Below are 13103 nucleotides of genomic sequence, written 5' to 3'. Positions count from 1 at the left end.
TTCCTCATACCGTAGCCTACAGGGGACCTGCACTGTGACATGATTAACAGCATACTTAATACCCAGTATTTAATCAACCGAAAATGTAGTTCTAATGGTGTGCAGGAACAGTGCTGCAAATTTATTTTACAGCTCTCTGTCTGTGTGACATTCACGAGAGCTGGCAGGTCTGGCAACGTACAGAAGAAAGAAATGCACTATGCACTTGGGATGGCTGTAGCCTTTTGCTGACTATCATAAACACAACGCGTAATTTGTTACCCCCTTCATTTGGCAACCCCCCAATCTTTCATAATCGTTACGGTTTCTTCCATGAATGTCCCAAGGCTTAGCAGGTATGGGGCTACTGGGATTGTAAAACAGCGAATGACACAGACAAGGGAGTGAAAAAAGACCAATCGTGTTCATGTACATGACAAATATTGTTATGGCGCCATCTGGTGGGGCTACATGGAGGTAATACTTGTATATATGCGTCTAGAAAATGCTCACATGCGTCTTGACATTTTTAATTAACTGGCATAAAATGTATACACTACCGTGTAAATATATATTAACTGATAATCATTCTGCCATATTAAATTGCATGCAATGAAACACTGACAGTATGAGAGAACAGGTCAAGATGATGTGAGGATGATAAACTGCAGTGTCTGCAGGTTTAACTCCAGTCCTGGAGGGCCACAGTGTCTGCAGGTTCAATTCCAGTCCTGGAGGGCCGCAGTGTCTGCAGGTTTAACTCCAGTCCTGGAGGGCCACAGTGTCTGCAGGTTTAACTCCAGTCCTGGACGGCCACAGTGGCTGCAGGTTTCCACGTTGTTCTCAGCACCCGTAGTCACTGATTGGCTAAATAATCCACACACTTTGTTCTCAAGGCCATAAGTAACAGCGGATTGAAAGGAAACCACAAAAACCAGCAGACACTGCAGCCCCTGGGAATTCAGTTTGACACACCCCTGGTCTACAGCGAAGAAATAGGAGCACTAATATGTTAACTTTATTTAAAACAAAACATATTTTTCTCATATAAATTCCAAACAGACTCAAACATCACCCTCCCTTTATTTGGAAGTCAGGTGTGAAGACAGTCTGGCCAATCAGCAGCACTAATAGTTTAGGTAATACCTGGGTGGAAAGAAAACCAGGGCCGGATTGGGATTCGAGGATCGCTGTTCTACGTGCTGAGCATCCCGATCAGCAGCTACCCGACCAGTACCGTTATGCTGTAGGTTTGTACATTACCACTCCTAAAAACATAAACAAGGTATAATGCTGAAAATGTTTGCAATTGTGTCCAAATTCAAAATATAAAATGTAATTTTGATTGGAGGAAAGGAATTCCACCCCCCCATTCACCTGTAGTACCTGCCCTTAATGAAACATTGTGCAGTGAGCCATAGCCAAACGCTTAAATGTACTGTGGATTATCAGGGATGACTCTTTATGGCGTGCTGTAGTAGAGCAGAAGATATTAATACATATAATATCAATAAATATTATACGTAATATAATACACATTTGGCATAAAGACATTATTAAACAAAGGTTGTTTTTATTAAGGGATACAGAGAAACATCTTTTTTTAATTTCAGTTATAAACAACAAATGCAAATGGGAGTGACATCATTTACACAGGTCACCAGTCATGTCTTACTGGAATGTTCATATTACGAGGGTTTTCCCCATTAGAATATAAACTTTATGCCCTCGAAACATCCAAACTAAGAGGACTGATAGGCCAAGACGTGGTTCTTACTTGGTGGAATATATACATTTAGTTTCTTTTTAGTTTTAGTTTACAAGCTTCTAATTCCATTTTCTTTTTTAAAATCTTCACAAGGGACAAAACTTTTTTCCCAAGTCAGTTTAATTTTTTCTTGAGTAAAAACTTTCATTAAAAAAAAAATGGAAGCACCATCCATTTATTTTAAACTTCCTTAAAATTTTTGTTTCACATTTAAAAATAAAAATAAAAAAGAAGGAAAAAATAAAGTTAAAAAAATAAAAATGTACCGGTCAGCGTGCATTATTTTTGATATATTATAATTGAGTAGCAGGTCCTGCCTTGGATATTCTGTAGAAGGAATAAGACTTAAGAATTATTTTAGATTTCCTCTGTCCCTGCTGTGTGCTGTTAGGACCATTTAGCAGATGATTTCATTAATAAAATACATCCCCCACTCTCTCAAACAGAGAGGAGGGGAGAAGATGGAGAAGAAAGGAGATGTGTTGTGGAAGAGGACAGAAGCTGAACGGATCTAACGCCGCAGCTGAAATAAAGACTTTCCAAAGGATGCCTGGGTCTTGTGGAATAGCAGCTCATAGTTACATTTAAATAAAAATCATATTTTTCAGAAAACAAGATGCTAGTTTGTGGAGAGGCACTGATGGGGAGACTAAAATAAAACACTTTAAAATGCTTAAACCCACTGTGCAAACGGATGTTGCCCCCAGAATGAACGATTGTGACTGGCTGTAGTAGGGACCAGAAGGCGCCCTTGTAGTAGGAACACAGTAAACCGCACAGGTCAAATGGCAGTAAAAATACCTTTAAAACCACGGGCGTGTGACTCAGTGGCACCCTCTGCTGGGCGTATTCAGGATCACTGCTTCTACTCAGCCCAATAGCAGGCCTTTTTCTTTGGTGCGTGTGTGTGTGTGTGTGTGTGTGTACAGTACTTTTGTTTTTTTTCACTGTGCAGTACAGGTCCACAGCAACTGCAGCGGGGGGGGGGGGGGGTCTGGGCGGGTCATGATGAAGGGGTCTTGGTGGGTCATGATGAAGGGGTCTTGGCTGGGCGGGTCATGATGAAGGGGTCTTGCGGGGTCTTGGCTGGGCGGGTCATGATGAAGGGGTCTTGGTGGGTCATGATGAAGGGGGCTTGGCTGGGCGGGTCATGATGAAGGGGTCTTGGTGGGTCAAGATGAAGGGGGCTTGGCTGGGCGGGTCATGATGAAGGGGTCTTGGTGGGTCATGATGAAGGGGTCTTGGTGGGTCATGATGAAGGGGTCTTGGTGGGTCATGATGAAGGGGTCTTGGTGGGTCATGATGAAGGGGTCTTGTGGGTCATGATGAAGGGGTCTCGGTGGGTCATGATGAAGGGGGCTTGGCTGGGTGGGTCATGATGAAGGGGTCTTGCGGGGTCTTGGCTGGGCGGGTCATGATGAAGGGGTCTTGGTGGGTCATGATGAAGGGGTCTTGGTGGGTCATGATGAAGGGTCTTGGCTGGGCGGGTCATGATGAAGGGGTCTTGCGGGGAGGCCATTTTATGATCTTTTCCGTCTTCCTTCGAAGTTTCTGAAGTTGACTGGCCTGATCTTCATTTCCACAAAGTCGATGGAGTGCTCGTGCCCCTTCCAGTGGAACCAGTTCACACCCTGTCGAGAGGGAGACCAGCCCTTAGGTCAAACTTAGCGGCTTAGAGCCCGGTCACAGCGCAGAAATGATGTTTACAGGCTGACTGCCGCAGAAATAAGCTTTGCAGAGGCTATCGCATACACTCCGTGAGCACCTGATTCAGTATTTATTGGACATATTTTTAAGACTTAAGTCTTCTGCTGCTGTAACCTATCCACTAAGAGGTTTGACACGTTGGATGTTCAGAGATGCTCACTGTTGTAATGTGCAGTACTGTCACCTTCCTGTCAGCTTTGACCAGCCTAGCCATTCTCCTCTGACCTCTCTCATTAACATGTTTTTGTCCACAGAACTGCTGCTCAACTGGATGTTTTTTTGTATTTTGCACCATTCTCTGCAAACTCTAGAGACTAGTGTGTGTGAAAATCACAGGAGATTAGCATTTTCTGAGATACTCAATACCCTGTCTGGACCCAACAATCATTACATGGTCAAAGTCACTTAGATCACATTTCTTCCCCATTCTGACATTTGGCCTGAACAACGGCTGAACCCCTTGACCACGTTGACATGCTTTAATGCATTTAGTTGCTGTCACATGACTGGCTGATTCAATATTTGGATTAACAAGCTGGCGTCCGGGTCTACCTAGTGAAGCGCTCACTGAGTGTACGCATGCTGTTTACAGTGGCTGGCAGCCTGGCCGCGATGTTCCCTTACCTTGCTGTGGCTGTTGTCACCGTACCGTCCCATGACGTTGACGCGGTGGCAGTTCTTGTACCAGAAGGCGCCCTTGTAAGACAGGGCGCAGTTGGTGACGGCGATGTCGTTGTCGTTGTCGTAGGTGGAGAAGGGCCGGCCTTGATGGTAGGAGAGGGAGTCACCTGAGAAGAAAGCCAAAGAGGATCTGAACTCATCGCCCCAAAGAAACGTACCGCAGGTCAAGAGCAGAACTGAATACAACCCAGTACAACCCAGCCTCAGTCTAACCGCAGCTACGTTTGTCCTGAAAAAAATATATGTATTGTTTTTTTGTTTTTTAACTTTTATTGGAATGTCTGTGGAGACATTATCAGGTAACTCAATTGTCAAAGGGACATAAAATACACAAAAATAATTGAATTTGAATAGTAAATTCAAAAACAATTACACAAATAATAAAAAATTACATAACTAATCTTTCACAAAATTATATAGTGATTAACTGATATAATAAACAGAAACATATAAGGGAAGAGGAATTTACGGAAATCTTCAACCAAAAGAAACAAAATGCAGGGTTATGCATACGGCCCAGGTTCAGTCTAACTGCGGTATGGTGTGTCGATGCGGTTTCTGCTTTTCGTAGAGACAGGCGTACCTGCGTTTTGTACAGAGAGACAGGCGTACCTGCGTTTCGTACAGAGAGACAGGCTTACCTGCATTTCGTACAGAGAGACAGGCATACCTGCGTTTCGTACAGAGACAGGCTTACCTGCATTTCGTACAGAGAGACAGGCTTTCCTGCGTTTCGTACAGAGAGACAGGCGTACCTGCGCTTCGTACAGAGAGACAGGCGTACCTGCGCTTCGTACAGAGAGACAGGTGTACCTGCGTTTTGAGCGAAGCGGTTTGTGTGTTTTGTATGGAGAGACAGGTGTACCTGCATTCCGTACGGTGAGATGGACGTACCTGCGTTTTGAGCGACACAGTTTGTGTGTTTTGTACAGAGACGGGCATACCTGCGTTTTGAGGGATGTGATTTGTGTGTTCCGTACAGAGAGACAGGCGTACCTGCGTTTTGAGGGATGTGATTTGTGTGTTCCGTACAGAGAGACGGGCGCACCCGCGTTTTGAGGGATGTGATTTGTGCGTTCCATACGGAGAGACAGGCGTACCTGCGTTTTGAGGGATGTGATTTGTGTGTTACGTACAGAGAGACAGGCGTACCTGCGTTTTGAGGGATGTGATTTGTGTTCCATACAGAGAGACAGGCGTACCTGCGTTTTGAGGGATGTGATTTGTGTGTTCCGTACAGAGAGACAGGCGTACCTGTGTTTTGAGGGATGTGATTTGTGTGTTCCGTACGGAGAGACGGGCGTACCTGTGTTTTGAGGGATGTGATTTGTGTTTTCTGTACGGAGAGACGGGTGTACCTGTGTTCTGTACAGAGAGACGGGCGTACCTGTGTTTTGAGGGATGTGATTTGTGTGTTCCGTACGGAGAGACGGGCGTACCTGCGTTTTGAGGGATGTGATTTGTGTGTTCCGTACAGAGAGACGGGCGTACCTGCGTTTTGAGGGATGTGATTTGTGTGTTCCGTACAGAGAGACGGGCGTACCTGCGTTTTGAGGGATGTGATTTGTGTGTTCCGTACAGAGAGACGGGCGTACCTGCGTTTTGAGGGATGTGATTTGTGTGTTCCGTACAGAGAGACCGGCGTACCTGCGTTTTGAGGGATGTGATTTGTGTGTTCCGTACAGAGAGACGGGCGTACCTGCGTTTTGAGGGATGTGATTTGTGTGTTCCGTACGGAGAGACGGGCGTACCTGCGTTTTGAGGGATGTGATTTGTGTGTTCCGTACGGAGAGACGGGCGTACCTGCGTTTTGAGGGATGTGATTTGTGTGTTCCGTACGGAGAGACGGGCGTACCTGCGTTTTGAGGGATGTGATTTGTGTGTTCCGTACAGAGAGACGGGCGTACCTGCGTTTTGAGGGATGTGATTTGTGTGTTCCGTACAGAGAGACCGGCGTACCTGCGTTTTGAGGGATGTGATTTGTGTGTTCCGTACAGAGAGACCGGCGTACCTGCGTTTTGAGGGATGTGATTTGTGTGTTCCGTACGGAGAGACGGGCGTACCTGCGTTTTGAGGGATGTGATTTGTGTGTTCCGTACGGAGAGACGGGCGTACCTGCATTGCCGCTGTACTCGCCCAGGTTCAGCTTGTATCGGCCACGTGGCTCGTTGACCTTGAAGCTGTCGTACTGGGCATAGACCTCTTCTCCCTGGTCGCGGAGGTCCACCCTCAGCTCGTACTGACCGGCCGCGGAGATCTTATGGAGGTTGCCGAGGCCTGAGGGGTGGAGCGGAGAGTGAGGAGGGGGGGCGGGGTCAGTGTGAAGTCAGAGGAGTGAGGGGGGGCGGGGTCAGAGTGAAGTCAGAGGAGTGAGGGGGGGCGGGGTCAGAGTGAAGTCAGAGGAGTGGGGGGGGCGGGGTCAGAGTGAAGTCAGAGGAGTGGGGGGGGGGGTCAGAGGAACGAGGGGGGGGGTCAGAGGAACGAGGGGGGGTCAGAGGAAAGAGGGGGGGTCAGAGGAACGAGGGGGGGTCAGAGGAACGAGGGGGGGTCAGAGGAGGGGGGGGGGGGTCAGAGGAGGGGGGAAGGAAGGAAGGATTTACCGAGCCAGAACTCGCTGCTCACGTCGCCGAAGCCGTTGGAGTAATTCCTCCAGTTCCTGAAGAACTCCACTTTGCCGTCCTGCCGCCTGAGGAACACCTGCAGAGACGAGGGTTTACAGGTTCAAACCCCAGGGTGGGGCACAGCAATACAACCATTTCACTAAGTCCCTCAGTTCATACAAACACCTATACAGCAGCATATATTCTGTTCTGTGTATGCGTGTGTGTGTATGTGTGTGTGTGTGTGTGTGTGTGTATCAATTCACGTTTATGTGCCTTACAAGTAAAAATACAAAGGCATGCCAAATTTACTGCCTGTATGACCATGCAATAAAATACACATATCATGCATTATTATCATTACTATAACATTATCATTAATGCAGGTATTACATTTCACACCACTGCACAAAAAAGGTTTCCAATAGGAACCCAGCGGTTCCACAGAAGAAGAACTGCAGAAGAACTGTGGCAAGTTCTCCAACATGCTTGGAACAACCTGCTGCTTGTCTTATAGAACTGCAGGACAGCGTTGGCTATCTCAGAGAAGTGATGCAGTTTTAACGCCGAAGGGTGGTCACAAAAAATACTGATTTGATTCAGTTTTTAACTATTCTGCCAAATTACTCAAATGTAATGTAAAATGTACAGTACGTTTATTTCGGACCTTTCATTGAATTATTTTTGAAAGAATCTTATCTGTACAGAATGTTATACAGATCCCTAAGACGTTAGTAGTGCACAGTAGTGTACATGCATTCTCTATGGTGGACTGTCGTGCACGTGCAGGTTGAGAGTGGTAGCTGAGGTCCATGCGGTCTCTCACCAGCCATCCGCCCCCGTCCGTGGTCATGTCACAGTACACCTGGAGGGGCTTGCTCTCCACTCCCCCAATGTAGATGGTGTAGAGACCGGAGGGGGAGTCCCCGTTCATCAGGGCCTGGCCACAGTCCTTAGGGTGCGTGTAGAGCTGACCCACTGTGTGCACACACACACGTGCACAAACACACGCACAAACACACACACAAACACACGCACAAACACACGCACAAACACACGCACAAACACGCACACAAACACGCACACAAACACGCGCACGCGCACATACACACACGTGCACAAACACACGCACAAACACACGCACAAACACACGCACGCGCACATACACACACGTGCACAAACACAAGTACAAATACACGCACAAACACACGCACGCGCACATACACACACGTGCACAAACACACACACAAACACACGCACAAACACACGCACAAACACACGCACAAACACACGCACAAACACACACGCACGCACACACACAGGCACACACAGGCACACACAGGCACACACAGGCACACACAGGCACACACAGGCACACACAGGCACACACACACAAAGAGGAAAGGGAGAGTTTTAAAGCACTTTTTGGGATTCTGGGAACAACTTTTATATGTAGGAATAGTGCTGTAAAATGTATTTTTCCCTTTGTATTTTATTGTGATTTAAAAATGTAATGAAAAATAAAATCTGTGAAGGACAGCAGATGACGATAACAAAGATCTGTCCATCTCCTGTGCACATATCCTGGAGTACACACACATACATGCAGACACTGTTTGTTTGCCTACAAACAAACAGTGGAGTGACAGACAGAGGGAATGGACAGAGGAGTGCGGTGAGAGAGGGAATGGACAGGAGTGCAGTGACAGAGGGAATGGACAGAGGAGTGCAGTGATAGAGGAGCAGAGTGACAGAAGAGTGATAGAGGAGTGGAGTGATAGAGGAGTGATAGATAAAGGAGCGGAGTGATAGAGGAGAGGAGTGATAGAGGAGTAGAGTGATAGAGGGGAGGAGTGATAGAGGAGTGGAGTGATAGAGGAGTGATAGATAAAGGAGCAGAGTGATAGAGGAGTGATAGAGGAGTGGAGTGAAAGAGGAGTGATAGAGGAGTGATAGATGAAGGAGCAGAGTGATAGAGGAGTGATAGAGCAGCGGAGGTGTGCTGGGCTCACGGGTGCTGAAGACGCTGCTAATGATTTGACTCCTCCTCTCTCCAGCGATGGCCTGCAGCTTCACTGTGTACTCTGTGGAGTGAGTGAGCTTGGACAGGCTGTACGAGGTCTCCTCAGGGCCCAGAGGCACCTCCTGTGTGCACAACGTACACGTACACACACACACACACACACACACACACGCACACACACACGTACACAAACACACAAGACACTTGGTGACCAGGTGTTTTACAGGAGCCAATGACAGAGCAGTGTGGCTCAGAGTAGCCAATCAGAAAGCGAGCCGGTGGAGTGAGACGGGGCTCTCACCAGGAGCGAGCCAGAAGCAGACTCCACGATCAGGGTGTAGCCGGTGATGGCAGAGCGGGGCGCGGCCCAGGTCAGGGTGGCCTTGTCTGGCCTGATATTACTGGCCGCCAGGTCTCGTGGGCCGTCCAAATCTGGGTCAGAGGTCAGGAGTGAGAGTTCAAAGGGCTGTTCCGTCAAATATTACCAGTGCTAGTCATTTATCAAACAGCTCTCTTATAACATATATGTATATATTCTTTCGTAACTTTAAACGAATCATTTTAAGCAAATGAAAGCAGAACATCCAGATACACAGATTTTTTTATTGGAATTTGCAGTGAATCCTTTCAAACATACATATCAAATTTGGAACTTGTAACAAACCTTCCAGGATGAAATAAAGGTATTTTGTTGTGTTTTTAACTTCAGTTGATGTATTCAAGAATGGAGATAGGGGCAGAGAATTAGCCTAGTTTTTTTAAATACAACTTCACTGAAAACAATGCCATTCCTTTAGGCTTCACAGAATCCCAACATAAATCTCTGTTACCCATGATGCTTAGCTCTCAGAACACTGCTATGGTAACAAAAATGGCAGATTATACTGCAGCTACAGTATGATGTGCAACATTTGTTAAAAACATCACCCTGGGGGGTGGAAACGCAGGAGACAAAAATACCCTCAAAAGGTACACAGATACACATTCACGTAGACATGCATGAACACACAGACACAGACACAGACACACAGACACACACAGACACACACACACACACACACACACACACATACACACACACACAGCAGGGTGGACTCACCAGTGGTGAAATCAGTGGCGGCAGCTCCGCTCTTCTCCGCCCCACGGACTGCGTGGACCATGACGGTGTACTGCGTGCTGGGCACCAGGGAGCTCATCTCAAACTCCACCGTGTTCCCGGAAACCTGCTCCATCACCGGGCCCACTGCCGCAAACACCACAGGACACCACGGTCACCTCACGACGCACGAAGGCATCGCACACTCTCATACGGAGCGGGGGGGGGCTCCAAACTTAGGGTTTAGGGTTAGAGCAAAACCTGGGACCACTGCCAACAGGACGTTGATAGGACCACCAGGCCTGGCCCGTAAGGAGTATTATTGACAGGGTCAGGCCTCATCCCTCAATGAGCACAAATGGGCAGGCGAAGCCCGGCACTCACCAGCGTCTGCACTGTAGGTGACGACGTAGCCATCTACGGTGGCGATGGCCGGTTGCCATAGCAGCAGGGCCTCGGAGTCAGTGACATTGATGGCCCTCAGGCCAGTAGGCTTGTCCAGAGCTGGTGGTAGATAAGCACACAGTCAGGCAGTATGTCATACACATACAAGATCATGATAATCTTTGTGCAGGGCGGCCTGTAGTGTAGTGGTTAAGGTAAATGACTGGGAGACGCAAGGTCGGTGGTTCTAATCCCGGTGTAGCCGCAATAAAATCCGCTCAGCCGTTGGGCCCTTGAGCAAGGCCCTTAACCCTGAATTGCTCCAGGGGAGGATTGTCTCCTGCTTAGTCTAATCAACTGTACGTCGCTCTGGATAAGAGCGTCTGCCAAATTACAATAATGTAATGTAATGTAATGTGCATGTGCGTAACAGTGGCTGCCTGTGAATGAGTTTGTGTTGAAGTGTGTGTGTGGTGTGTGCGTGTGTGTGTGGTGTGTGGTGTGTGCGTGTGTGCGTGTGTGCGTGTGTGCGTGTGTGCGTGGTGTGTGGTGTGTGCGTGGTGTGGTGCGTGTGCGTGTGCGTGTGGTGCGTGTGCGTGTGCGCGTGTGTGTGCGCGTGCGTGTGCGTGTAGGGAAACTGACCGGTGGTCAGACTGCCGGCCCCTGGCTCGCTCTCCTCCAGGCCCCTGACAGCCACGACGGTCACCAGGTAGGTCATCCCTGGGATCAGGCCCGACAGCCCGGTCTGTGTCTCACTCCCGTCTACCGCCAGAAGTATCGGGACCCCTGAAGCTGCAGAAAAACCCGCACACGCAAGACAGAGCGATCAGAACACGCGCAAGACAGAGCGATCACAATACACGCAAGACAGTCAGAAATGTAAACACTAAGTACACATTCTGCTTGTTCTAGATTATATTATAAATCATATAATTATTACATTATTATTATTGTATTATTATTATTATTATATGCTCACATCCTTCGGCAGGGGAGCAGGAGACCCGGAAGTTGTCCACTCGAGTCCGGGGTATGGTCCAGAGGACGTTGGCGGTTGTGTCTGTCACGTCGGAGAAGCTGACGTCCATCGGAGCACCCACACCTGGAGCAGCAGAGCGTTACAGAGGCACAGGCGGGAAATTACAACTCGTCCGAAATCCAGCCTGCTCTCCTCGAGGCACAAACAGTTTCGGACAGCGGGGATGAAATTAAACCAGAATGACACACAAAGCACTGATGTCAAGCACAAACACGCACTCGCAAACAAACACCTTCAGGATAATCGACTAGAAATACAGCACACCCGCAGCACATCTGCCTTCAGCGCATAACCTCCACATTTTTCAAACCACAAAGATACGCCGTTAAACGTTAAAACTGTAATGAGATGGTGGTTATCAGGAAGAGGAAAAAGGTACTGGATCCCTCCACATTAAGGGCTGCTGAGGAACAGAGAGAGCACACACCATTTAACCACACCCAGTGGAGGTTAAATGAGCAAAACATGCCAGAGATTCAAGATTAAAACAAACAGGGGCGTCAAATCTTATCTGAAAAGGGCCGATGTGGGTGCACTAAGGCAGTGATTTGACTAATGGTCATCTTCAAGACCTTGAAAAGAAGGATCAGGTGTCTTAGTGCTATGCCAAAACAAAAAACTGCGCCCACATCAGCTCTTCTTAGCTGAGATTGGACCTAAACCTAAATCTTGGTTCACACTTGTCGAACATTCCCCCAATTTTAAGCCCAACTCTAGTCAGGCCGGCTGGAGTCAGATGGACCGATGGACAGGGTTAATTACCCTCTCGTGTGAAAGGGGATAAGACTCCCAATTTTACCAAACCCGACAACTCCCAATCAGTCGAGGCAGCCAAGATTTCTTCAAACATGTTTGAGCTCAAGAGGAAGATAAACAGAATGGGCACAAAATGACTGCATTCTGGCACTCTCAATCCTTTTTGAGCTAACCTGTTTCCTCAAGATTTGCTAAATTTGAGATTACACATTAAGAATTGGGCTAGTGAGTCCTCATAAAATTCTATCTGTTTCCGATGACCTAGTGTGCACACCATCACGATGGCAAGCCAAGAATTGTCGTTAACTTTTAACTGCCTACTTTGACAGCAACTGAAACAGTCGCTAAGAGTGAACCAGGCTTTAGGTGCAAAAGATACAAGCACAACACCTCCCATCCCCTCCCCCCTCATCAGGCAGCAGTATAAAAGAAGAGGCTCCAACATTCAATGCAGACAGAATCCTGTGAGTATAGTCAATGGCCACAGGGTAAAGACAGACAACCCATGGGGTATATCACAAAGCAGGATTACTGAGTTAGCTGAAGTTCACCAAGGAAAACCCAGAACAGATGTTTTCACTTCAGTCCATGTTCCAGATTTGGAAGGGTTCTGGGTTTTACTCCGTGAACTTATCCATCTAACTCAGTAATCCTACTTTGTGATATGCCCCCAAGGAATCTGTGACAGAAAAGCAATATATTTAATTCAAGAGGACGACATACTCTAATAAACAGGGCAAGAGTAATCATTCAGGGGTAATTGAACAAGACATGGCATGAGGCACCAAAGCCAGTAGGGAATTACATGAACACAGCTAGTTCCCAAGGAAGATAACATGGGCATGTCAATCAAATATTAGTCAATGCAATATTAGTGGTACAAACAGATTAAATCTCGACTCTTTTTCCAGAAATAAAAACATGGAACTGTTAACAGGTTTAGTAATTAGCATACATTTAGAAAGACAAGTGTAACATTGACACGACACAGTAAGGTGTTCGCACACCAGCATTTCAGGCAACTTTCATTTTCAGACATTTGACTATTTGACGCCTATTTGACGTTAGTA

At 47.3% G+C, this 13103-nt stretch overlaps 1 protein-coding gene across 3 annotated transcripts in view; it reads right to left on the bottom strand.

Annotated features, from left to right (window-relative positions):
* Positions 1 to 2741: 2741 nt before the first annotated feature.
* The window catches only part of LOC133141727 (tenascin-like), a 59753-nt gene continuing 49391 nt past the window's right edge, over positions 2742 to 13103 (bottom strand). For all 3 annotated transcript variants that reach the window (XM_061262393.1, XM_061262394.1, XM_061262396.1), the window contains 11 exons: positions 11218 to 11340; positions 10881 to 11030; positions 10239 to 10358; positions 9858 to 10001; positions 9060 to 9190; positions 8748 to 8880; positions 7562 to 7713; positions 6736 to 6832; positions 6251 to 6412; positions 4079 to 4242; positions 2742 to 3378 (listed from right to left, as the gene is read on the bottom strand). In XM_061262393.1, coding sequence (XP_061118377.1) covers positions 3268 to 3378; positions 4079 to 4242; positions 6251 to 6412; positions 6736 to 6832; positions 7562 to 7713; positions 8748 to 8880; positions 9060 to 9190; positions 9858 to 10001; positions 10239 to 10358; positions 10881 to 11030; positions 11218 to 11340 — 1487 coding nt within the window. In that variant the 3' untranslated portion in view covers positions 2742 to 3267. The remainder of the gene's footprint in view (positions 3379 to 4078; positions 4243 to 6250; positions 6413 to 6735; positions 6833 to 7561; positions 7714 to 8747; positions 8881 to 9059; positions 9191 to 9857; positions 10002 to 10238; positions 10359 to 10880; positions 11031 to 11217; positions 11341 to 13103) is intronic.

Source organism: Conger conger, chromosome 12 (genome assembly GCF_963514075.1).
Source record: "Conger conger chromosome 12, fConCon1.1, whole genome shotgun sequence".
Classification (NCBI taxonomy): domain Eukaryota; kingdom Metazoa; phylum Chordata; class Actinopteri; order Anguilliformes; family Congridae; genus Conger; species Conger conger.
This window is presented reverse-complemented; position numbering and strand designations above follow the sequence as displayed.